The sequence below is a fragment of the Pteropus vampyrus genome, unplaced genomic scaffold, assembly GCF_000151845.1.
Source record: "Pteropus vampyrus isolate Shadow unplaced genomic scaffold, Pvam_2.0 Scaffold16, whole genome shotgun sequence".
Lineage (NCBI taxonomy): Eukaryota > Metazoa > Chordata > Mammalia > Chiroptera > Pteropodidae > Pteropus > Pteropus vampyrus.
The window spans coordinates 4,827,491-4,854,181 of NW_011888797.1; the positions used below are offsets into that span (position 1 = coordinate 4,827,491).

Below are 26,691 nucleotides of genomic sequence, written 5' to 3' on the forward strand. Positions count from 1 at the left end.
ATTGGAATAAAACATATTATTGGGTTTGCAAATGGTTCGTTCACTTTAGAGTAGAAAGATCTGATTCACTGAGCAGACGTTTTCTATATTACCACTATGCTAGGTATTAAGAATACAAAGATAAAACAAAGAATGCAGTTTGTTGGAAGGGATAAGCATGTAAATTTCACTCTTGAAGAATCATGTAGTTTTTATTTTAAATCTTTTTTTTTTAATTTTTACTAATTTTACAACTATTCCTTATCAGCAAGGAACTTTAATTTTATTACAGGTTTTCTGATGTCTGCTACTTTGTAAATTCTCAAATAGACTAAATGAGTAATTTATTGACATGTTTTTCTAATATTGTTATTAAGAACTCGTTTGCTGGTTAAATACAGCTAAGGTCATTTTCCATATAACAGAATTAGATGTGTGTGTGGGATTTTGAGAATCTTACTCAGTTTTTAATTTAAGCTGTAGAGAAGACATCTCATTTCTTCTCTGTGCCTAATTTTCATTCATTTATAGACTGTTAATCATATTTAGACTAAACGTTTTTCAGAATTGCCTAGATTAATGCTATAATGAGAGAGAAACCTTAATGAACTAAGTTGACCCACCTGAGTTAGTGAATTAGTTGCAAAATAAGAGAGAATGGGGAGCTAGGTCTTTATCCTTAATGAGAAGATACATTATCTTAGAGTTGCTTTGCATGGCTAATTTCAGGAGAGAAAACTTTTACCTTTTTTTTTTTTAGAAGACAGAGCTTGAATGTGCTGCGTTTGTAATAAGTATGAATTCTTACATATATAAAGTGGAATATTTACTTTTATTAATTTTGATAAATAGGCATACCTTTATTTTATTCTAGTGACTCTTTAGTCATCTATTAATATGTAAATTCTTTAAATATCACAATATTCTGTACTTAGTTTTCTTTACTGGGTTTTCCAACTCTATTATTATAGTTAAATAGTTAAAACAATATCTTGGTAAATTTGGGGCATTGCAGGAATATCCGTTATGATAAAGCAGACCTCAACATATTTTAAAAACAGTATATAGGTGTATTTTTAGAAAGTTTACTGTGCAGAGAATTAAGAATTATGTTTTTAAATTTTGCTTGTATGACAACCAGATTTTTGCACCTGCTTCAGGTCACGATTTTATTTTTGCAAAAATATTGTTTATGACTAAAACTCGGAATCAGGATATTGTGTTGTCTAAGAAATTAGTCAAATCATTTCAAAGCTCTGGATTATCGAGTAAATGGGGTAGTGACTTTTTCATAATACTTTAAAGTTTTAAGATGATCTATAGCTCTGTATATGGCAACATCTACTGCTTTTAAATTTATCTGGAAAATGTCGAAAGCTGAATTATTGTTTAACTGAAACTTTATTTTCAGTAAGTCTAGACATTCTAGAGTAATACATTTAGTATCTACTTTGCTGCAACTTTTGAGATTATTTGACGTAAATGTCCTGTAATTTTTGTAATTCTCACGTACTATTTTAAAATTTAAATTTAGAAATTCATGCTGAAGTTCAACTTAAGAATTACGGGAAATTTCTTGAGGAGTATACGTCTCAGTTGCGAAGAATTGAGGATGCACTGGATGATTCAATTGGAGATGTTTGGGATTTCAATCTTGATCCTATAGCATTAAAGGTTTGATTTTGTTTAATTTTTTAAATTTATGTATGTATTTTCAGGACACACTATATCTTGAAAACATAATTGTTGGAATGTATATTATTCAGAATCTAGAGAACTAAAACTTGGAGGAAAATTGTTAATGTCCATTTCTCTAAGCCATGCAGATATTTTTGTATGATTTTGTTTTTTTAAAGAATGACACAACCTCAAAGCCTTTAGTGCCAAGACTGACACAGACTCCAACTCTTTGAACTAGCCTTTGTTTTTCATCATCAAGAAAATGAAGAGGGTTGGAATAGAATATCAAGCTGTGTTTGTTGAGGTTATTTTACATAGAGTGAAATGCATAGATTTAAAATATACTGTTCAGTGGATTTTGCCAGACACATATATCCATGTAATTCATATCCCAATTAAGATACAGAATATTTTCATCATTTCCCAAAAGTTCCTTTATGTTGCTTAGGAGGATCCTAATGTTGGAACAATTTTTTAATGTATAAATTAGGTCATTCCTGTTTTGTTCTATTTTGAGGTAGTTCTATCCTGTTTTATCTTTGAAACTGTATCCTGTTACCACTGAAATAATAGCTAACATTTATTATGTACTAAACACTGTCCTAAGTCACATATTGAGTTTTTAAATAACAACTTTCTTGATATATAATTTGCATGTCATTCAATTCTTTGTGTTTTAGAATATTCACAGAATTGTGCAGCCATTACCAGAACCAGTTTAGAATATTCTCACCATTCCCAGAAGAAATCCTGTACCCATTAGTAGTCACTCCCTATCTGGTATGGTGCTGAGTAGAGGGTCTAAAACAAATTTAAATAGAGTAGAGCTAGATTCAGTTTGCATTTAACATTTCAGTAATTCTTTTCAAACTAAAAAGAAATGTTCTTTTCCTTGTTTCTATAGCTTTTGCCTTATGAACAGTCTTCCCTTTTGGAACTCATAAAGACTGAAAACAAGGTACAGATTCCTAAACCTAAAAACCTATTTTTAAAATGCTTTAGTTATCTGCTATAATTTACTTTTTCCCTTTTGTGTTTTTACTCATGAAACTAGGTCTTAAACAAAGTCATCACGGTTTATGCTGCGCTTTGTTGTGAAATCAAGAAATTAAAATATGAGGTAATTATTTGTATTCTTAAGATGTTAAAAACATGACTTAAAAAGCAAATACGCATATAAGTGTACAGTGTGCATGAATATTTATTAAATGTTTAATTACTTAAAGAAGTAATAGTAGTATTAATAACAGAGTACTTACTATGTACCAAATATCATGCTAACCAACCCTGTTAATACTTAAAACAACCCAGGGAGGGATGTGAGAAATAGATAAGGAAACCGAGATTTAAAGAGGGTTTTGCTTACCTAACATTTTACTGCAGTAATGGTTAGTGTCTGGGTTAGCATACCTTCAAAATCTGTTACCCGCCATATATACTGGCTTTCTGGATATAACTGATTTTTAAAGAAAGCTTTGAATTTTCAATATGCCCATGAACAATGAAACCTCTGGAAGTTAGTAGACTTCATTTTTTTCTCTACTTTTTTGTTACCATGTGTTTGCTTTCCATCTCACATGAACTAACGGGAGGATATGGGGCAATTAGAGTGGTCAGATGAGACAAAGTAAAGGCTAAAGAAATCAAGAAATAACTTTTGACTATGTGATGATATTTTTGGTACTCTAAAGATAAATTGAATTTATCTGTATTGTAAGCAGTTTTTGATTTTTAGTGAATTTATAAGTGATGCAGTCTTCTGCTTATTATTAGATATGGATAACTAAGAGAGCCTAGGAATTTAAAAACAAAATAGCAATTTTTAAAATTATTTTAATTTTTTTTAAACAGGCTGAAACTAAATTTTATAATGGTCTCCTGTTTTATGGAGAAGGAGGTAAGTTTTAAAATTTTACATTGTAATGCGATGCGTATTTTGAGATTGAAATGAACAAAAACTTAACAGACAATTCTAGGACTATCATAATGTTTTGGAAAAAATAAGCATTCAGGTATTTTTGTTGGTTTATTTGTTTGGTAAACGGGAAAAAGCCCTGCGTGATTAAGCAGCAGCAAGTTCTTTAAATTCTCTATGATATTTTTATTAATTACAGAGCACTGTAGCTAGATAAGAATTTTCCTTGAATTCATTAAATAGTGACACAGATGGTTATTTTAATTGTGTGATGATTGTCTCATTTTTTCTTCAGTGTAAAAATTCTGTTTTTAATGCTGTGCAGATTAGAAGATGTATTAATGATTAAAAATCATATTCTCATTTTTTGGTGTCGATTGAGTTTATATAAAATAATTGAAATACAATCTTCATGTTGCCTTTTAAAGCAACAGATTCCAGCATGGTGGAAGGTGATTGCCAAATTCAAATGGGGAGATTTATTTCATTCTTACAGGTAACTGATTTTTACTTTTTATTGAGGTTTTTCTTGGAAAACTTTGAGTAAAGTACACATAATTCAAAAAGATTTCTCAAACCTTCAAATGCTTAGAATGTATACTGTAAGAGTAAGACACTTAGTTGTTATTGGATTATAATTAAGGAGATCATAATTCCTGAAAGATTTTCATAGCATTTCAGGATGATAAGGATCAAAATTAAATTTATATAATTTCATTTATGAATAATTTGTCACTGTGCCTTTTAAAATAGTTTAAACGTTGTACTAGGTAGGAAAAGATAACTGTCAGGAAAAAATTAATGTAGATGATTAAGTCGTTACATGAGCAATGATGAGGTTAAAAGCAACCGCACTTGCTACTTCTAATGAAATTTTTCAATTTAGATACGCTTTTCCATACTGCAAAATTTTAGGTATTCTAGCTGTTTTGTTTTAATTTTACAAGAAAAATGAAATAACCTCTATTTCTCCCCTCCCCATTATAAAAGCAGTGCTTGCATGATGCGACAAAAGCAAAAATTGGAGATAAGGAAAAAAATACCCATAATCCCACCCACTTTCTGATTGTTGGGTACAAGATTTGATTATTTCATTGACTCAAGCATGCTAATATATTGTTCAAATCTTTTAGATCTTCACTACTTTTTTGGTGTACTTGACCTAATTGAGAACATTTTGTTGAAATTATCCTCTATTATGGTATGTGTCTGAGTCCACACAAGGTATTTCAAAAGAGGAGAGTTAATATAGACAGTTGGTTACATAAGAATTGAAAGGCTGAAAAAAGAACAGTGAGGTAATCCAAAGGAAGAAGATACCACTTCTACATCTAGGGGAAAAAAGGGAGAAGGTTGGGGTTGCCAGAATCTGGGAGCTTGGAGAAGGAGCCCCCCCGGAATTAGTACCTGTATCTCTGGGAAAGTAGCACTGCCTGGCTGCTGCTGATACCTTTGAGAGGGCAATACAAGTGAGGTTGGTTCTGTAGTGGTGGAAGAAGCTGGAGGCGGAAGCAATCTGCCATCCCCAGGGTGTACCTCTCCTGCCTGGAGTAGGTTGACAAAAACAGGAAGAAATAAAAAGGATGTCCTTTTCCTGCCTTCTAGCCTCCTTTTATTGCCACCTATTGCCAGAACCTAACGGGAAGATTGCTGGGCAGGAGTCTAAGAAATTTGTAGGGTCTCAGTGAATGTGTCAATTTCTCCCCCATAGTTTTATCAAATTTTGCATTTCTTATTTTGAAGATATTTTATTTGGTACATACAAGTTTATCATTCCTGATAAATTGAATCTTTTATTGTTATGTGGTGACCCTCAAGCTATGATAATAATTACATATATAAATATATAGTAATTAGCCATAGTAATGCTAAGAAGTCTACTTTGTCTTATATTAATATCACTGCCCCAGCTCTGAGTTAACATTTTCTCGATTTCATTCTTTCAACCTTTTGGTGTCTTTATGTTTTAGTTGTGTTTTTTTAAAACTGCATGTGTCTGGATTTTGATTTTTTTATACAATCTGAAAACCTTTGTCTTTTAATTTGTTAATTTATTCTGTTTCATATATAGTCTATTATATGTCTGGATTTGTTTCTGTGTTTTTTGTCTGTGTCCTGCATTTTCTGTTTTCTCTGCTTTTATTAAACTTTTAGAAATTTAATAAGAAATGTAAAACTAGAACTATTTAAAATTAAATTTTATTATTTTCAGTTTTAAAAATGTTAAATTAAAATTTTTTTATCTCACTGACAGCTGCATAAAATTCTATTTTAAAATATTCAACAAACTTTGATGAGCCTAGCATATGTTAGAAACCATTTTTGGTGCTAGGGATACAACAGTGCACAAAACCAACAGAGATTCTTGCCCTCATAGAGCTTAAAATTTAGAACAGGTTTTATCCAGTTTTAAATACTCTGGGATGCAAACTGTAAAGGTTTAAAAGTTGAGAGCCGAAAAGAAATTTTTAGGAGATGTGGGACATGGTAGATGCCAGTTTTTTAAATGACAAACATTCCTGGGTAATATTTCACTTGCTATGTGCCAAGCCTGTTTATAGATAAGGTTAAAGATAATAAACATTTGAAGTTTTATTAGTGGCTTTTGGAGACTCCTTTCTCTCATTGTCATACTTTCTAAACCAGCACTTTTGAGATTATTCATTCATTCAAATGTTCATTTATTCATTTGATAGGACAGAAATTTATTGAGAAGCAGTTGAGGGTTAGCCACTATGCTAGGCAGTGGATATTCAGAGAAGCAAGGAGGTGGTCTCTGTCATTTAGGAATTATATGAGTAAAACATAAGACTTAAAATAGAAATGTGAATGAAATGCTGTGGGAGCAGAGAGGTAGAAATGACCTTGGGATGCAGGAGGTGAGTTAAGAATTGATTGCTTGAGGGATGCTTGAAGTTGTCTGGCTACAGGTTAATTGGAGTTTTTACTAGAAAACTATTTTGTTTTTGTTTAACATTGTTACCATAAAATTCAGTCAGAAATGGAGACATTTAAAAAGCAACTTTGTAACATATACCCAACTTGTCATTTCAGGAACTGTCTTGTTTTGTTACCAGGTGCTATGAAGTGGTGATGAATGTAGTCCATCAGTTGGCTGCCCTCTATATCAGTAACAAGTAATGGATTTTAGAAATATTTTTGCATTTATAACAGATATGTAGGAAATGTTTTTCTTAAACTAGTTAATTACCTGAAATAGTTTTTTCGTTTGTTCATTCATTCCTTCATTCACTTATTCAGCATTCTTTGAATGCTCATGCTGTTTCAAATATTACTTGATATGTTTAATAAAGAAACGATAGGTTAATAAGACACAGTTTCTGCCATGGTGAATGAACCCATCATCTGTCTGAATGAGAATGTTGACAATAATCTTAAATATAATTATATAGAAAAAGGCTAACGTGCCATATTCTCTCTCATTCCTTTCCTCCCTCCTTTACATTGAAGATTCCCTAACTCAGTGGAATCACATGAGATTTTTCTTAAACCACAGAATCTTGGGGAGTGAGGTTCGGGAATCTATGTTGAAAAAACTTTGTAATTCTCATGATTGTTCAAGTTTGGGAGCCAGAGCCCTAAATTAAGAAAAATGATCATATTTTCATTGTGTCCTTACCATTCTTACTACCACGAAATAATATCTTGCATGTTTAATACTTTATACTTAAAATTTTCCCTACTTAATATAGTCATGTGCCACATAATGACATTTCTGTCAGCCATGGACTGCATGTATGAAAGTGGTCCCATAAGATTATAATGGGGCTTAAAAAGTCCTATCACTTAGTGATAACCAGTAGTGTTGTAACACAACACATTATACAAATGTTGTGTTACAGTTGCCTATAGTATTCAGTACAGTAACATCCTAGGTTTATAGCCTAGGAGCTCTAGGAGAACAGAATTTATCACCTCAAAGTATGTTTGTTTGGCCTAAGGATTACTTTAGGCTGGTTAATTTTAAGGTACAGCAGACATAGGAGAAGCCTCAAAAACTAGATAGAAGTTACCCTTTGTAAAAGACATTTATATTTGTAAGGGAAATCTCCATTTTTATAGATATATCTCTCCCTGTACTAAATCAGTCTTTTATTACAACGATAGCTTAGATAAGAACCCAGAAGGTAGAGGGAAAATTCTTTTTTCTTCCTTACAGAGAACTAGGTTATGCCATATAGCATAAGCTCATAGTAGGCTATCCTATCTAGGGTTGTGTGAGTACGCTCTGTGATGCTTGCATAATGACAAAATCACCTAACAATGCATTTCTCAGAACATATCCCCATCGATAAGTGGCGCATGACTGTATTATAACTTTGTTTAGATTTTTGTCTAGGGATTCTTAATTATGAGAGAAGATAACGGAGGCCCCAAAGAATTATTTGCCAAGGTTCCATAGCAGTTTAGGTACTGTTGCTTTTGTTCACTAGTCCATTCATTGTTATTCTTATTATTCCATACTTCATCTTAACTCTCTTTTATAAACCGAAAGAAATTGTTAACTCTTTCCCATTCTCATGTTTTCCCCCTTAGTCAAGTATTTATTTTATGTTCTTTCACTGAAACTCTCCTCATGGCAGAAAGGGAATGAGAGCATAATTCCCTCCACCCCTGCAGTACCAGATGTATAATTCAATAGGACTCCCCACCACCGTACTCCTGCCCGAGAAAGATGAAATTTATTTGAATTTTGTATTTAATTTTAAAATGTTCTATCTTGTGGAATATATGTGCTTTGATAGATAAGCGCTATTTCAAATTATTTACTGTTGAGTAAATTGAATCTCTAGGAAGTAAAATTGAATTCTCCTGGGGCTTTTGACTTTGGTATAATCTTAGCTGTATACATTGTTTTTCAGTAGGGACGACAGCTCAGAAATAAACATTACTAGAAAGAGGACTGGTTCCCAAATGCCAGTTTTGGTAGAATAACCAAGATTCCGGTTGGGAATTGGAGAAGTCTAACAGTTTAGAAAGAAATGAATATCAGTTTTGTTATTTCTCTACCTCCCGCCCATGCTTGATCCTTTAGGTTTAAATGGATAAGGTTCTACACGGACCACGTGTTGTCATGTCTCTACTCACTGAGTTAGGTATAGGCTAGGATAGCCCAGACTATGTATGTACAAGTTAGTTCCCTTCTTGGGAAAGTGGAATGAAGTAGTAATTCCATGGATCTCTTAGACTTTAGGGACTAAAGCCTAAGTAAAGATAAATATGCATTAAAAGCCCAAGAGCTCCTGCTGCTATGTGTTTTCCTTAAAATAAAAATGAATTGTGACAAAAGAGATTTTTTTTAACTTGGGTGTTATTTTATTACAGGGTTGCACCCAAAATTATAGAGACAACTGGAGTTCATTTTCAGGTAAAAGTAATTTAACTTGACCCGTAAAACTGTAAAATTTAAAAATTTACTGTATTTTACTTTGGAGTTTGTGTGATTGAGGAGGACAATTATAGCAAGAGTCTTAAAGGATTTATTTTTTTATAGTTCTCTTTCATTTGTGAAGTTAATGAGGCACTACTGACCCACTATCAGTGTAACTCTTACATTTTCTCACTAGTGGCTCAACGTAGATTCTCCAAGTGGTCTCTTGGAGAGAGAGACAAATTTCCAGTAATCACAGTTAGGGATGAAATATTGGGCAAAGTGTTTCTCTATTTAAAGCTAATTATTCCATCTGAGGATCAGTAGTTTCATCTGTAGCCTAATAAACTGATTTACCGCTGCTTTAACTAAGGCTGTAATTAGCTTAAATGTGTTTAACTTTAAAAATCCACATAAAGCTGAACTTCTAACTAGTGATTAAATGGTAATCATTAAAGGTTTTTTGACAGACTATGTATGAGCACTTGGGAGAGCTGCTAACAGTTTTGCTTACCCTGGATGAAATTATTGATAATCATATCACATTAAAAGACCACTGGACTATGTACAAAAGGTGAGCCAATTAAAATATTTAAGATACTACTTTGTGGAGTTAATGTATTAGTAAAAAATAAATATAAATAGTTCAGATCCTTTAACAGACCTGGAGATCTTTATTTAGAAGGATCTGATGTCAAATGTTTTTATGAAGACCCTAACCGTTCTTTAATTTCAGATGGGTTTGTTCGAGAGTGTGATACATTTCTTTAAAGCATACTGATTCTTGACTACCGGACTCAGATTTATTTTTGCTGTGGGTTCTACTCAAGTGACAGTTGTTTTCCTGAGTTTGATTTTATTTCATTGTATACTCCAAGATTTTTTTAAATCAAGGCATTTTATTTTATTCAATTTATAAGTATTTAGTAAATGGTATCTAGAGATAACCAAGTATCTGAATTTAAGATGATATAAAAAAGGCATAATAAGAAAATTAAACATATTAGGATTTTATGTTCAAATTTTCAGATGCGTAGGGCCGAACGAAATACAAATACAAACTTCTGATTTCTGGGGGAAATTTTAATTTAAGAATTTATTAGGCAAATTTATGGTCTTTCTTCTGATCTTCCACAAGGTTACTGAAATCTGTCCATCACAATCCTTCAAAATTTGGAATTCAGGAGGAAAAACTAAAGCCATTTGAAAAATTCTTGCTGAAGCTAGAAGGGCAGTTACTTGATGGAATGATATTTCAGGTATGAGAACTGTATTAGTGTATAATAAATGGTCTTATATAAGTTGATTCATCTCAGAATTATAGTAGGTCACTTTTATAGCATAGTGTTGAATATGTTTTTCTTAAAAGTGCTTTGTCTTAAAACCTTGTTAGTCTACTAAAACATAATTTCAATTTCTAATAGCAAACAAAATTAATAATGTTACCAGTTGTATTTGGGATGAGGGTTGTTTCTTTTTTAATTCTGTAAAAGGATAAAGCTATACAGCAAGTAAGATCTAAGCAGTTGTGTTAAGGATTGTGTTTGTTGTTAACCTCTAGATTTAGGTTTGTAAGACTACCTTTTAAAAATCTGTTTAATTCTCTCTAGACTCAGAATATAATTTGAATCTGCACAGTCCAGGTAGCTTCTAACCCCATGTGGCTATTTAAATTTAAATTAATTAAAATTAAATAAAAATTTCTTTTCCTTTGCCACACTAGCAACATTTTAAGTGCATAATAGCCACATGTAATCTAATCACACTGTACACCTTCAACTTTCGTATATGTCAGTATCTCAAAGCTGGGGTAAAAAATAGCCGCATGTATTTTGTGGCCAGCCATCATATCAGACACCACAAATGTAGAGCATTTCTATATCACAGAAAATTCTGTTGAACATCAGTGCTTTACATAGTATCCACCAGAAATTGCATTATAGTTCATGTGAAATCTGCTTCATGTGAAATTAAAGATTACCTTTAATTTATATTTTACATGATTATAGTTTAACAGGTTGATTCCAACTCTTGTTTAAATCAACCTAACTTTTAATCCGTTAGATTCAAAGAGTAGTTTTTTGTCATTGATTCTTTTTCTAGGAGACATTTCTACACATGCTGTAGTAAAGTGCTAGAAAAGTAATTGTAAACAGAAAAAGTAAACTCTACTCTTAAAAGTGCAAAGTAAATAATAAGACATGTTTTTCAGTGCTCATCAGATATACCGTACATCACTGAGCCATCACTGTATGCTTCATGTCGAACTACAGATTTTTGTTTCAGTTTTATTACTTTCACATAACTGGTACTCAAATATATAAGTACATACAAATTTTCCATTCGAAAAGATTTAGATATTAGATTATATTAAGGTAAAAACCTGAAATTCAATGTTTGTAAAATTAAAATGATGAATGTAGACATTTATCACAATACTATATTTAAATCCGTTTAACAACTTATTATTGAGAGTCTAAATTTCTCTTTAAATGTTTTCTCTCTAGGCCTGTATAGAGCAGCAGTTTGATTCTCTCAATGGGGGAGTATCTGTGTCAAAAAATAGCACTTTCGCTGAAGAATTCGCACATAGTATTCGCTCAATTTTTGCAAATGTAGAAGCCAGACTTGGTAATGCAAAGTGCATTTTTTGGCTTTTGTTTATAAAGTTTGAATTTTCTTGAAAGCAGAATTTAAAGTATATTTATTTTGTTTTTCTCTCATGTTATTTTGTAAGGAGAGCCTTCTGAAATTGACCAGAGAGACAAATATGTTGGAATTTGTGGACTCTTTGTATTGCACTTTCAAATTTTTCGAACTGTTGATAAAAAGTTTTATAAGTCTTTATTGGATATTTGTAAGAAGGTAAGAACTTGGAACTTTTATTTTCTTAATTTGAATAGATCAAAAAAATTTTGGATAGAACTGGATATTTTAAAATGTATGTTATTCCTGTTTACAAAAATAACTTTTGTAATAATAATTACAGAAATATTATATTCATTTTAAAAACACAAGCATTCCAGAAATAAGTAGCATAGTAAACGAAAATACCTTATAATTCCACATAATGTAAGTACATATTAGTGGTTGTTTTTCCAGATTTTTTCCTAAACATTAGGTTTCTATTACTATTACTACTATTTTCTTTTTCCTGTTTTTGCTACTCATTCTCATTATTAAAGTAGAAAAATTTTTATATCTTTGCTATTTCCATGATGTGACACCGATTTCAAAATTTTAAAATGTGTGAAGAATCAAGTGATATGTGACCTTGAAAACCCAGCTATGTTGGGTATTTATTTTTTATTTTTTCACTAATATAGAGTGAAAGTAAAGGTCATGAGGATTTCTATTTGATTTTTTTTGCATATTTTTATTTATCTTAAAATTCATGAGTATAAGTATGTGATGCGTGTGTGTGTGTGTGTGTTGTTCAGTATTTAGGCAGAATAAAATTATTGGCATGCTCCATGCCAGATATAGGAATGCCGTAACTCTGTGTCATTGTAAGATAATTTGTCTTAATATTTTTTAATGGTTGATTTTTCTTGAAATAAATTATCTTCCATTGTATATTGTAGAACAATTAATTAGCTTATTGTTTAGCCTCAATGTAATGATTCGTTTCCCCTTATGTTTACTATTTCAGGCACCAGCCATTACTCTAACTGCTAATATTATTTGGTTTCCTGATAATTTTTTGATCCAGAAAATACCAGCAGCTGCCAAACTTCTAGACAGAAAAAGTCTTCAAGCCATTAAAATACACAGAGATACTTTCTTACAGCAGAAAGCTCAATCACTTACCAAGTAGGTTTTATAAGTATCCATAATGAAAATGTTTAGATAATATATATTCAAATCTTATACTGATTCTAAGTATATGTAAAGTATTTGAGTTATAAAATCAAACATATTTATAACCAAAGTAAAGGTAGGGCAATCTCTAGGAGATTTATTTTTTAGGAGTTTCTTTTTGTTTAAAATGTTTTAGGTTTAAACTCAGTTTAAGATTTAGGCAAATTATACTTTTTGGAAATATATGTGTGTCTGTGTATGTGTATACACACACATACATGTATGCACACCTTTATGTATATATTCACACATATACATATACTTTTTATCAGATGCATTAAATATATTTTGTTTAGAGTGAAGTCTCTACAGTAGATGTCACTTGATGACATTAAAAACATTGCATGTCCATGATTCAGTGATGATTTCTGGAGAAGTTGACTTTAATTTGATGTACTCCTTTGCTTTTATTTTTATGAAAGTAATGTATGTAGATATTTAAAAAGTCAAAAAGTACTTAAAGGTTAAAGGGAAAAATAATTATCCCTTCTATCTTCATCTTCCCTAAAAGAATGCTTTTAGCTTTTAGTTTCTTCTGATATTTATCTTATTTTTTGTTTAATTCTTATTTTATAGATTTTAAAATATACACAAAATAGAATATTATAAAGAGCCCCAGTGTTTCTATCACTTAATATCAACAATTAAATTTACAGCCCAGTCTTAGTTGAGTACAGTGCTAAAATCATATGTTGATCTGGAGGAAGATTTTAAGTGAAGTGACACAGGACTGCCACTGGCCTTGTACTGGACACAGTTTCTTTTTGTGACATAAAGTATAATAGGGATGCTTATCCACTTTGTGTGGCTCTTGACCGTTCAGGGGAAATTGAGCCACTGCTACACACTGGGGAAAGGAGGAGTATGTCAGTATATGAGATTCCCTAAAGCATCTCTTAGTACTCAACTATCCCATGATTAAAGTATGGAAAATGACAATTCAAGCAGGACTACTCATGGCAGAGATTTCAGAGCTCTCTAATACATTTCAGAACAGTTGAGAAGGGATAAAGACATAAGTTTGGATTAAAGAAATGAATTCAATAACATGGAGAGACAGGGATCAGGTTTAGTAGCAGTAAAGATGTGGATATTGTAGTTATCAGAGTCTTGACATTCTTTAAGAATGTGATGCAGTTACTAAAAATGCCAGTACATACTTAGATTACATTAATAAGTATACCCAGCTTTTGGAAACTGGTAATTATATCTAGGCCATGGGAACTGGTAATTCCATTGAATTCTTATTGGTCAGATCATGGTTGATGTTGGTGCCATGTTTTAAGAGGGCCACCAACTGCAGTATCCCTAGATGAAACTGAATAGGATGTCGGAACATCTGAAAACCATGCCCTTTGAAGACTAATTGGAGAGTTTCTGTATAGTTGGGCCTTTAAAAGAAATCTAAGGGCTGGGTTAGTGGGTTTCTTTTAAGTATTTGTGGGACATTCAGGCTGAAGAGGGAACAGATCTGATCTCTGTGGCTCTAGAAGGTGGAACTAGAACCAAAAGATGAAAATGAAGATATTAATAGTAATAATTGCCAACATTATCAAGCTTTTAGCAGGCATTATGCTAAAGGCTTTAAACACATTATCTTATGTAAACCTGTAACAGTCTTCTCATTTGGGAAATAATAAAGGTCACAATTTATCCAGTGCTTTCTTTAAGCCAACAGCTATTCCAAGACTTTCACATGTATCATCTCCTTTAATCAGAAAATGACAGGAGGTAAATAACTGTGGTCATTGCTGTTTAACAAATGGGAAAACTGAAGTGCAGAGAGATTAAACTTGCCCAAATTTAAACAACTGATAGATGGCAGAGCCGGGCAGTCCAGTGTTAGAGCACAAGCTGTTAACTTACTCTAAAGTACTATTTTTATCCCATTTTTTAGCTTAGAGAAATGAACTTTGCCAGGGCACATAGCTAAGATGTGTCAAAGAGGGTGTGCAAACCAATGCCAGTTCTACTCCAGAGCCTCTGCAACAGGTAGCATTGTGTAGGCTGCTCTGAGAGGTAATGTACACTTTAACTACACCTACGTGGGCAGAATATAGGTGATCATCATCACAAGGTGCTATGGGAAGTGAGTCTTATTAGGTGGAAGCTGGAATAAGCTAACTTTCAAAGACCCCCATATGATAAAATTTTATGTTCCTAAATTCTTTCATTCCAAAGATATAGTCTCTATAGAGCTTTGTGGAGGTGAAGGGGCAGTGTCTTTTTCATTCTCTTTGCAGTTCTTCCATAGAAACCTAAAATTCACTCTGCTTAAGTGACACCCAGGAGAGGGAAGATGGTTTGATCAGCATGAGTTTTGTCTAACATTTTAGGAAAAATTGAAGGGGTAACTAAAAGCTGTCCAAGTCAAGTTCCAGAGTTCATTATGTAAGTGAAGAGGAAGCAGTTGGGGACAGTTTCCCTGCCCCACACTATGTACTAGACCCCAACTGGCCAAGTGCCCCTGCCACTTCTTTGACTGGGGTCCAAGGTTTTTAGGTTGCTGCATTTTGCTTTTCACTCAAAATCATTTTGATGCTGGGATAACTGACTTTGGAGGATAAAGGTGTGAACCTTCATTTCAAACTCTCAGTTGACTTACAAGTGTTGACATTGTTTACTGCTTTATATTGGTGAAGGAGATTTGTTTTTTTCTTTAGTTTTTTTTTTCCCCCCCTGTTTGTTCTTTGAAGTTAAGCTGATAATCTGACAGGACTCTTGACCATTTTCAGACTCCCTTTGTCAGTTAACTTGCTTTTTAAAACTTGAAGAAGTTTTATTTATATACATTTACAAGAGACAGGTCAGCTAGAGTTTGGATGTAGGAGTAATGGGCAGAGTGACAGACCTCTGCTTTATCCTGCATACTCTGATCTAAAACTGAGTGACTACTCCTGACTGTGCGTTGGCCTTCTTCATGTTATTGACATTGTTACTGTCAGAGAGAGCTCCATAGTCTAAGACCCTTTCATCTGTCTTTGCTGATGACTTTTCTGTCCCCTCTTGTGCACTGTATCCACCTGCTGAGTCCTAATCATAGCCTTCTCAAAAGTGGAGGCGTTGCTCTGAGACCCCTGTTTTTTTTCTGTGTTCCAGAAAAAAATTGAATCATCCACAAGCCAAGTAATATATCTTAGTGCACCATTCAAAGTGAAGCAAAAAAGTAAAACTGTTGGTGTCTTTTGTCTAATGATTTCCTGGCTCAGCTTAAAACACATTTATTAAAGATTTTGGCATAATTCCTCTTCAAACAGTTCTTGAGATTGTCAGATTGCTTAGCAGTATGGCTAGCCAGCCATCTCTTGTGTGGAATTCTACACTTAATCAAGTGGTGCTCTTCAGTCCTTTCCCCTGAGGAGCTATCTGTTAGCTGATTTCTGATCAGCAGTTAATGGAACCTCTATGCCGTCTAACTGAAGATGGTCTTTAGAAAGAGTTGGTCATGGCAGATCCCCACAGAGGGAATTGTCCATTTTTTGCACACTAAGTTTTTAAAATAAAGTATAGTTTAAACAGCCTGTGGGTTAAAAGTTCCTGTCTTGGGTGATTTGAGATGCAGTGATAGAGTGATTTAGTATTTGTAGTAAGCCTGCATTGTAGAATTATAGTATTGATTTAGTTTTTTCAGGACGGAAAAGCTTCCTAGTTTTAGGCTTGAATCTTAACTCACATTACTTCTGTGTGTCAATTTTCTCTGCTATAAAGTGGAGATCATAAGGCCTTACCTCATAATATTAATGTGAAGATTGAATGAGTTAATTTGTGTAAAGTGCTTAGACCAGTGGCCTATGGTATAGTAAGCTTTCAATAAATACTGGCTTTTATATTCAGATTCTGACCACTTCCACTTTCCCATTCTGGTTCAAGTTGTCTTCCCCTTTCTTCTGCATTATCACAGTGGCGTCCTAAGTGGTTTTCCTGCTTTTAACCATTGTTCCCTTTATAGTTTACTTTGAGCATATCAGCCAAAGTGATATTGATCTTCTCAAAGGGAGCTCAAGTCACTCTACTCAAATCCTCTACCAGTGGTCCCCAACCTTTTTAGCACCAAGGACTGGTGCTCCTATGAGAATCTAGTGCCTGATGATCTGAGGTAGAGCTGAGGTGGTGATGCTAGCTCTGGAGAGTGGCCGCAAATACAGATGGAAGCTTCACTGGCCTGCTGCTCACCACCTGCTGTGTGGCTTGGTTCCTGACAGGCCGTGGACCAGTATTAGTCCGCAGCCAGGGGATTGGGGACCCCTGCTCTACGCCTTACTCCCTCTAAGGTCTTACATAAATTCCCTACCCACTGTCTACTTTTTCTACTCTCCCACCTCTGTACCTCTCTCATCTTTTCTGTTTTCGTTCCTGCTTTCTGTGCTTGTCATACTGACTTCTTTGTTATTACTTGGATGTGCCAGACACTTTTCCTGTTTTAAAATGTTTTGTATTTGTTATTTACTTCCCTAAAATTGTCTTCTCTTTTATGTTTGCATGGATTATTCATCTTCTTCATATATTGCTCAAAATCACCTTTTCAATGAGCCTGCTTTGATCACTATTTAAAATTGTACCTACCATCCTAGTCTCTATCCCTTTTTCCTGCTGTATTTTTTCCATAGCACATACCATTTGACATTTTTGATTTCTTTATTATACAACTCACCTTTTGATTTCTTTATTATACAACTCACCTTTTTAGAATTTACTGCTGATTTTTTTTTCGGTCCTGAGAAACAGTGCCTGGCTTGTAGTGGTATTCAGTAAATATTTTTTCAAATAAATATGTATATATTTGTATATTTATTTTGAAAACCAGAGAAATAAAGTGGCTGTTGCAAGGAAATATGTTATCCCAACCCAAAGGAAGAAATGGAAGTAAATTTTCTTTCCTGTGCTGAGTAACTCCAATATTTTCCTTTGTTAGAGATGTACAGTCTTACTACGTCTTTGTGAGCTCATGGATGATGAAAATGGAGTCTATTTTATCTAAAGAGCAAAGAATGGATAAATTTGCTGAAGACCTCACCAATAGATGTAATGTTTTTATACAGGTAGTTGCATCTTCTTACTTAGAATATTTTGGGGGTAATTTCTTTGTTAATGTGTAGAAGTTACACTTCAGAGAAACTGGAAAGAATAGGATATATTCTTTTTTAATTGAAATTGATTAGGTTATTTTTGGATCTGAGTGACTTAGATTTTGTAATATATACCTTTAAATCTGCATTCTCTTCAAAGTATGACTTTTTGCTGTATCTCAAGTTATGTGATGTATTTCCATTATCCTTTAATTTAAAATATTTAAAAGTTTTTATTGTGATTTCTTTCATTTGTGGATTATTTTGAGATTTCTTAATTTCTAAACATATGAAGATATCCTAGTTATCTTTTTATTGACTTCTAGCAATACTAAAATAATTTCTATATTTTGAAATTTGTTGAGAGTTGTTTTATGGCCTAGGCTATGATCAACTTTGGTAAACATTTTATGGATACTTGAAAAGAATGTAATTTGTATTGTTGGTTGTAGTATTCTGTATATGTCAAGAAGGTCATGTTTGTTAATGATTTTGTCTGCATATTCTATCAATTACTGAGAGAACTGAGTTAGACTCCCACTGTTACTGTGGGTTTGTCTCTTTATAGCTCTGTCAGTTTTGTTTTATATATTTTGAGACTCAGTGCATAACATTTAGAATTGTTATATCTTTCGGGTAAATCGATTATGAAATTTCCCTTTTTATCTCTAGTCATGCTTTTTGTTGTGGGTCTCTTGTGTATGATATTAACATAGTTATACTAGTTTTAGTTAAGGTCTACATAGTATGTCTTCTTGATCTTTTTATTTGCAACCTCTTTGGCCAATTATTTAATGTGTATCTCTTGTAAGCAGCATATGTTTTCCCCCAATCTGATAACCTTTGTTTCTTTCATTTATTAAACTGTTTTCTGTGCATGTCATTACTGATGTATTTGGATTTAAAACTACTGCTTGACTAATTGCTTTCTATTTGTCTCACTTGTTCGGGGTCTGTTTTCCTTTTTTGCTTTTTTTCGAATTTGAATACTGGTTTTTTTGTTTGTTTTTGTCTTTAGTGGTTACTCTAGAGATTGTAAGATGCATGATATATTCATTCAACTCCGACATAAATTAGTAGTTTTACTACTTTCCAAACAGTGTAAAGATTGTAAACCACTTTAATTTTCTTTATCTCCCTCTCACTGTGCTGCTGTTGTATATTTTGTTTATATATTTTAAACCTCACAAGTTATTGCTGCTGTTGTTTTTATAGTCAGTGTTCATTTAGATTTATCCATATTTTTTTACCCATTCTGTTGCTTTTCTTCCTGTATCTCTTCGTCCTTCTATTTGTGGAACACCTGTTAATAGTTCATGTTGATGAATTATCACAGTTTTAGTCTGAATATGTCTTCATTTCAACTCCATTTTTGAAGGTGGTTTTATTATGTATAGAATTCTGGGTTGGCAGTATCTCCTTCCACTCCTACCCCACCTTCTGCTTTTAAAGATGTTATTATCTTTTGGCTTCCTTTGTTTTTGTTGAGAAGTCAGCTGTCAGTTTTGATTTTTCATTATGTGTCTTTCTTAAATTGCTTATAACATTTACTTTTTGGTTTTTAGCAGTATTACTTTGATGCAGCTAGATGTGGTTGTGTGTGTGTGTGTGTGTGTGTGTGTGTGTGTGTGTGCGTGCTGCTTACAATTTGTAGAGTTTCTGGAATTTGTGAAAATTTAGCCATTAACTCTTCAAGTACTGTTTCTGGTGTCTTTCTGTTCCAATTCTTTTTTTCAGCTATGTCTAATTTGTTCTTAAGCCCATCTACTGAGTTCTTATTTTACTTTTTAGTTTTTTTGTTTGTTTAGTTTCTAGTTCTCTTCTGAAGTAATTTTTGGTGTTATTTCCTTCACCATATTCAGCATAATAATTTTGAAGCCCATGTCTAATAATTTCATTATCTAGACATTTCTGTTTTCTCTTGTTTCTTTTGTTTTTGGATATGTCATCTCTTTGTAGGCCTGGTTATTTTTTATAGAGTGCTACATATTACATATGAAAAACTATTACATATGAAAGGCTTTGGATGTTGTTTTTATTCCTCTTGAGAGGATTTATCTTTGCTTCTGGTACACAGCTAGTCCAGGACAACTGGTAACACAGAGTATCTCAACCCAGTCACAGATTGAGATGATTTGAAGTGAGACCTAAGTCCTATGATGGCTATTCTTTTCTAGTTCACGTGTACTTGTTAGAAAGTAGTTTTTCAGGATCCCAGCTCAGAGCCTAGGTGGTTTACCAGGACTCCCTCGCCTCCTGATAGGCCATGAACTCCTATTTTTATCCCTTCCCTTCCTGTGAGTTGTTGAGAGATACGTTTGGTCTCTGTCTTTATATTTTCCTCTTTTGAAATGGGCAGATATCTCTAAGGGAAAGCAGCCTCAAAAGCCAGGCTCACTTCTCTCGGTTTCTGTCTTCTTCCATATCTTGGCTTTATATTTCCTTATTTTCTCGATAGCTTTGATGCCTTCCTAGAGATTAAAAAAATCTCTCACATTTTTAAATTAAAAAATTAAAAAAAAAATCTCACAATTTAAAAAATTGCCCACATTCTCTAGTTGTAGTCAGCAGGAAGATTGGTCCAAATGATTTATTCTGCCATTAACAGAAACAGACCCCAGACCTCTCCTCCTCCCCCATTTAGATTTTTAAAATACTGCACATCCTTCACAAGTTATTGACTGTCAGGAAATTGTGTGATATTGGCCTGCAAGTTCTGTATCGTCATTCTTCCCCCAAGAAAAATTCCCCCCGCCCCGCCCCGCCCCACCCCGCTTTTTCTGCCCGCCTTAGAGTTACACTTTGCTGTTCCTTGTTTCTGCTTTTTAACTTTCCCCAGTGCTGCATAGGGCAGAGTCTGGTGTTATAGTCCTGTAGCTGACAAGGTAAGATTGTGGCTCTTTCCTGCATGTAAACCCCAAGGTTTGGTCTTATTGTCACCTTTCTTAGGATACTACCCTCTCATTTCTTAATTCTTTTACTTTAGCCCATCTCTTTACCACAGACCTAGAACTGGATCAGAGAAACTCCCACCCCACATTGAGTATCACTCCCTTAGTCAGCTGCTGTTACTTATGGGCAGGAGACAAAGGTTGAAAATCACTGGCATATAGCCTCAGCCCCAGCTCTTTGGGTATGTCTATGGTAGTATAGTTTAGGCTCATCTCTAAACCGTAAGTATATCTTTTTTGGTTCTTTAAAAACCCAAAGAATCTCCATCATTATCTTTATTTCTGTGTCCTTTTTGGGTCTAAATGAACAAATATGTGAGAGGTAATATCCTTTGTCCTGTTACCTTTGTCCTGTTATTCTGTATTGTTTCCCTGGGTTTATTAGCACTAAATTTTTTCTTTTTTCTTTTTAAACCTCACAAGACTTGTGTGCTTCCTTCATGAATAGAAGGGTAGGAGAGAATCTGTTCTTACTGGGCTGGAAGGAGGCAAAATCTGATTAGCACCAATGAAGGCAGGGAATATGGTAGCAGATGGACAGTAGGGATTGGCCTAGGTGACAAGGAAAAAGGGAACTGGCTTGGAACTGAGGAATAGCTTTGGATATCTGTACTGGCCAGAGAGCGGCTCTCTTTCTCCTTCTCATTTTTCAATTCCTAGTTCCTTAGAGTCCTCAGCTCTTGTCTTAAGCTGCAGCAGGTAGGAGTATCTGTTCTCTTCCTTGGCAGGTAAGATAAGGATGAATAAATACCTTTATGACACCCAAATAATTTCTCTGAAGTTTTTTTTTAATGGAAGAATTTTTAAACTGTGATTATACACTATAATTTCAACAGTACTAAACTGTTATGTGCTAGATTAAATAAACTTTTAAGGACGGCTTTGAAATTTGACTGTCATGTATAACACTGTGAGGAAGAGAATTTCAAAATCATAAGACGTGACTTTAAACTTAGAAACACTGGTTATTGGCATGTTGAGGAATACTTACTATTACCTAGAGATTGAAATTGTGCATAAATTAAATCTTTTCTTGTGATTATAATCAATGTTTTATTTTTTTTTTAGGGGTTCTTATATGCATATAGTATTAGCACTATTATTAAAACCACAATGAATCTCTACATGTCCATGCAAAAGCCAATGACCAAAACTTCAGTTAAAGCATTATGCAGACTTGTTGAACTTCTCAAGGTAGGTTGTAGATCATTTTACCTTGCATTATAATTTGCATTAGGATGATCTTGAAAGATTTGACTTTCTGATTATATGAGAATAAAAAATTGTGGGAAAGTGTACTTATCTCTCAGTTGGATAAAGGAACTAACCATTGAAAGAAATTTCTGAGTAACGTTCTATGAATAGGCAATATGTTTATATTAAAAGTTAACATGCAGTGAGACAGAAAAGAAGGAAAATGAAAAGATTAGGCTAAGTATTAGGAAAGTTTTACTCGTGACAAGTTTTAAACATGTTGGATAAGTTAAAACTATAATACCCATGCAACATTATCTGTAATTTTATAGTGTTCAAATGCATATGAGGCTAGTCAATATGAGCTATGTATTTTATAATTTAGAGAAAGTGCCATCATCTTGTAATCTGAATAGTAGGCACTTTTTTGAGCGGTCAGATAAATTAAGAACCAGAGTATACTTCTGGAAATACGGTAAAATATTAGCATATTCTATATAAATTAAAAAAACATTTTAGGCAGCAGAGCCCACTTAACCTTTTTTAAAAATTGAAATTAAGATTTGCTAGTAAATTTCTGTTAATAATAACCTTTAGATTTGCTTAGGAAATAGAGATTTTTTTTTGAGATTGTGCCTCTGGAATTTTTGCCTTTTTTCCATTACGATGTATTATCAGTTACATTTATTTTTTATGAAATACAAATACAGAAATGTATATGTAAATGCATGTATAGATACATATATAATATAGCAGCATAATTAAAAAAATGAACACTAGATACTCACCATTCCAATTAAGAAATAGAATGTTGCCTTTATTTCCAAAGCCCTTTGTGTTGTCCCTTCCTGACTGCATCCTATCCTGCCCCCTCAGAGGAAACCATTATCCTGAATTTTATGCTTATTCTTTGGTTTTTCTTTTTAGTTTACCAAATAAGGATGAATTTATAAACCATTCATTGTTTAGTTATATATGCTTTTGAAATTTATATTAATGGAATAATACTTCATGTATTCTTTGCCTTGCCTGTTTTTCACTCAGAAATTTTTATTTGAACTTATCCATGTTTAAGATGATAGTGCTTTTTGCATTTCATTTGCAAATTTTTTTACCTAGTCCAAGGTCATAAAGATATTCTCTAATTTTGCCTAAAAGTTTTGAGTTGATTTTTACAAATTCTGATTCTTTTCAGGCAATAGAACACATGTTCTACAGGAGAAGCATGGTTGTGGCTGATTCAGTTTCACATATAACACAGCACCTTCAACATCAGGCTCTTAATTCTATTTCTGTGGCCAAGGTATGAAAGTGATTATATATTCAGCATAATTATCTTTTTAGTTTGCTCTTCTCTTGCTTTATATGTGTTTTCTGGTTTGGCCTGTTTACTCCATTCCTTTAAATATAATATTCTCGGTCATTTGTCTTCATGGTATTTTATGATTTTTACTTAGAATGATTAAGGTTATCTTTCTCTGAACTTATGGTATATAATATATTAACATACCTCTATTACAAAGTGATATTGTATGCAGTTTTAAAATATACACCTTTTTTAAGAAGCGATTTCCTTAATAAGTTAATATGAAATTTTTAAAGTATGTCTAATACATTTGTTGCCCCTGACAGTGCAAAACAATGTTACAGAATTACTGAAGCATGTCACATTATCAGAAGAAGCTCAACAGGGAAAGTATTGTCAAAGCTCTCTTAAAGAGAATCATGGAAAAGATTATGAAGAAGTTTTTCTTCTGAGTCTTGTTTTTGCCTCAAATAAAATGAATGTCTCCTATTTTCTTTTATCTTTAAGAAAAGAGTAATTTCTGACAAGAAATATAGTGAACAGCGTCTTGATGTGCTCTCTGCTCTAGTTTTGGCTGAAAACACTCTGAACGGACCAAGCACAAAGCAACGACGACTTATTGTTTCTTTGGCACTAAGTGTTGGCACACAATTGGTGAGTGTGTTGCTATTAGTTACGTAATAAAAATGTGATCTGAGATTTTACAGTTCTCTTTTTATGACCCAAGAAACCTGTCCTTAATTTGACTGCAATTTCTCTGCCTTTTTTTCCTTTCCCTAATAGAAAACATTTAAAGATGAAGAACTCTTTCCACTTCAAGTAGTCATGAAAAAGCTGGATCTTATCAGTGAACTTAGAGAAAGGTAAGTAAGAGTATGTAATGATACTCAAAAGGTAGGGCTAATAGAAACATCGATTTTCTTTTTTAGCATAGCAAGAGAAGAAATATAACCCAGATGGGCGCTTAGTTTCTTTCTTTAATTCCTTTATCTTGAACAAAATGAGACTGTGACTAGGAATCATATTTTTTTTTTAGCTTCGCTTCTACAGTAAGGATGTAGCTTCTGGAAGAATTACATGAGACAATGTGAAGTAGCCCTTAGAGCACCAGGCAGACCCTGATGCACATTGTGGTAGTTGTGATGGTTATCCCCAGTGGGCATTTAAAATTGTCACTTTTTAATAAGGCTTCATCTATTTGTGAAGGACTTAGAGATCCATGTCAAATAGTCTTCTGTAATTTTATTTTGAGATATGAATTTGAATAACGTTGGGAGCCAGTCACTAAGATGAATTAGTTTTTGGAAGGCTTATTTTATAGCTCCTTGTGGCTTTATTGTTTTTGTTTGTTTGCTTTTAAATTAAAGAGTAAGCAGTAAGTTAATTGAAGGGAAAATGAGTCTTCTGAATTTTAATTCCCAACCAAATTAAGGTTACAGCACAATTTCCATTTAATGCTCATATTTTTAAGTTAATGTTTTTGTTCTGAGAAGCTGAGATGTTTGTAGTTTGTGGCATTTAGTATTCCATCCTTGGAAGAAGTACTGAATTGTCTTCATTGTAAGATATTTAATTATCATTTTGTTGCCCCAGAAGTCACTTGGCAAAGATTGTAGACAGATAACTTTTTTTTTTTTGGTCACAATTTTTTAAAAAATTCTTTTTAATTTTGAGATGAGTAAAATAGTACATGTGGTACAAGTATTGTTAAGTATAGACATATCAAACGATATTGAAAATAAATTATTTTTAAACTCGTCTATTTAAAACTTATCTATATTGTTTTTCAAGTATGCTTTAAAACTAAAGCATGTTTGCAGAATTCTGACAAGTGTCAGATATTAGAATGTTTTGTTACCTTTGTTCAATTTGAAACATTTATTTTGTAGCTTTTCTGTACTAATTTTGGGTTAAGTGATTAGAGAAATCAAAAATGAGTAAGATGTTATTTTTTGGGGGTACTTCAATTTTAGTACCACTAATTACTACTTTACATTGTAGAGTCCAAACACAATGTGACTGTTGTTTTTTATACTGGCATCGAGCTGTTTTCCCAATTTATTTAGATGACGTATATGAAAATGCCGTTGATGCAGCCAGATTACATGTAAGTAAAGAATATGAAGAATAAACCCATCAATTTTTTAGTCACTATACAAACCATTCTAATTAGTTTTTAAAATAGACCATTTGATTTAAGAAACCATTTAAAAATTGACTGCTAATACTGTTTTGTACAATGCCATGCATATTAATAAGCATTTATATACAGTAGTTAAATTTTATATTAATAGTAATAAATTTTAACATATTTAACTCTTCTCCACATATTCCTAATTTTATTTCACCTGATTTTAGTTTATGTCACAATTTTTTAACATTTTATCAGCAAGGTACGTTACTCAGATCTTCCTGTATATGGAAATAAGTGTCTCAGTTGCTCAAGATAGGAAAATAAGTGAATAAATTTTTTGTAGATTTAAAGTATATGCTTCAGAGCAGGAGTCTCCAACCCTTGGGCCACGGACCAGTACCCATCCGTGGCCTGTTAGGAACCAGGCGTCACAGCAGGAGGTGAGCGGCAGGTGAGCAAGCGAAGCTTCACCTGTATTTGCAGCTGCTCCCCAACACTAGCATCACCACCTCAGCTCCACTTCAGATCATCAGGCATCAGATTCTCATAGGAGCACCGGTCCCTGGTGCCAAAAAGGTTGGGGACTGCTGCTTTAGAGAATAAAATATGACTTATTTGGGAAAGTAAGACAGTCGTGTAAAAAAAACAGTTAATCTTCAGATGAAGGTTTTGTGTTTAAGATAGTTAACCCTCGTAATATTATTTAGAATAGAGAGCTGGTTTTTATAAATTCGTGTATGTTCTAATTTTCTTTTTAGTACATGTTCAGTGCTTTACGTGACTGTGTACCCGCTATGATGCATGCAAGGCATTTAGAGTCCTATGAATTACTTCTGGATTGCTATGACAAGGAAATTATGGAAATTTTAAATGAGGTAACATCATATTTGAGATTGAAACTTATAACGTGTTTGGAATGCAATGTTTAGAAAAACTTTTTGGATTGAAGCACATTTATTTAGCATAAGTTCGTTTCATTGCAGATTTTATTTAACAAATAAGCAAATAATATTTAAAATTAGTTATAAATCACTGTCTAGAACAAAGGAATGATTTTTAGTTACAGTGTCACCGTTATGCTAAATTGGTCTTTAATTAAAAAAAAAAAATTGGTCTTTAATTCCTAATTTTTAAATAGAAATCCAGACTAGGAATTTGGAAGTTTTTTTTACTTAAATAGTATATTTGAATTTGAAATTATGTTTATTACAAA

At 33.0% G+C, this 26,691-nt stretch overlaps 1 protein-coding gene across 3 annotated transcripts in view; it reads left to right on the plus strand.

Annotated features, from left to right (window-relative positions):
* Positions 1 to 26,691, plus strand: part of WASHC4 (WASH complex subunit 4) — a 50,755-nt gene that overhangs the window by 1,456 nt on the left and 22,608 nt on the right. For all 3 annotated transcript variants that reach the window (XM_011386961.2, XM_023527333.1, XM_023527334.1), the window contains exons 2-20: positions 1,514 to 1,653; positions 2,564 to 2,617; positions 2,714 to 2,779; positions 3,511 to 3,556; positions 4,003 to 4,070; positions 6,629 to 6,711; positions 8,921 to 8,963; positions 9,437 to 9,540; positions 10,105 to 10,225; positions 11,474 to 11,597; positions 11,704 to 11,831; positions 12,619 to 12,779; positions 17,740 to 17,866; positions 21,913 to 22,038; positions 23,234 to 23,341; positions 23,852 to 23,998; positions 24,128 to 24,207; positions 25,346 to 25,451; positions 26,237 to 26,353. In XM_011386961.2, coding sequence (XP_011385263.1) covers positions 1,514 to 1,653; positions 2,564 to 2,617; positions 2,714 to 2,779; positions 3,511 to 3,556; positions 4,003 to 4,070; positions 6,629 to 6,711; positions 8,921 to 8,963; positions 9,437 to 9,540; positions 10,105 to 10,225; positions 11,474 to 11,597; positions 11,704 to 11,831; positions 12,619 to 12,779; positions 17,740 to 17,866; positions 21,913 to 22,038; positions 23,234 to 23,341; positions 23,852 to 23,998; positions 24,128 to 24,207; positions 25,346 to 25,451; positions 26,237 to 26,353 — 1,949 coding nt within the window. The remainder of the gene's footprint in view (positions 1 to 1,513; positions 1,654 to 2,563; positions 2,618 to 2,713; positions 2,780 to 3,510; positions 3,557 to 4,002; positions 4,071 to 6,628; positions 6,712 to 8,920; positions 8,964 to 9,436; positions 9,541 to 10,104; positions 10,226 to 11,473; positions 11,598 to 11,703; positions 11,832 to 12,618; positions 12,780 to 17,739; positions 17,867 to 21,912; positions 22,039 to 23,233; positions 23,342 to 23,851; positions 23,999 to 24,127; positions 24,208 to 25,345; positions 25,452 to 26,236; positions 26,354 to 26,691) is intronic.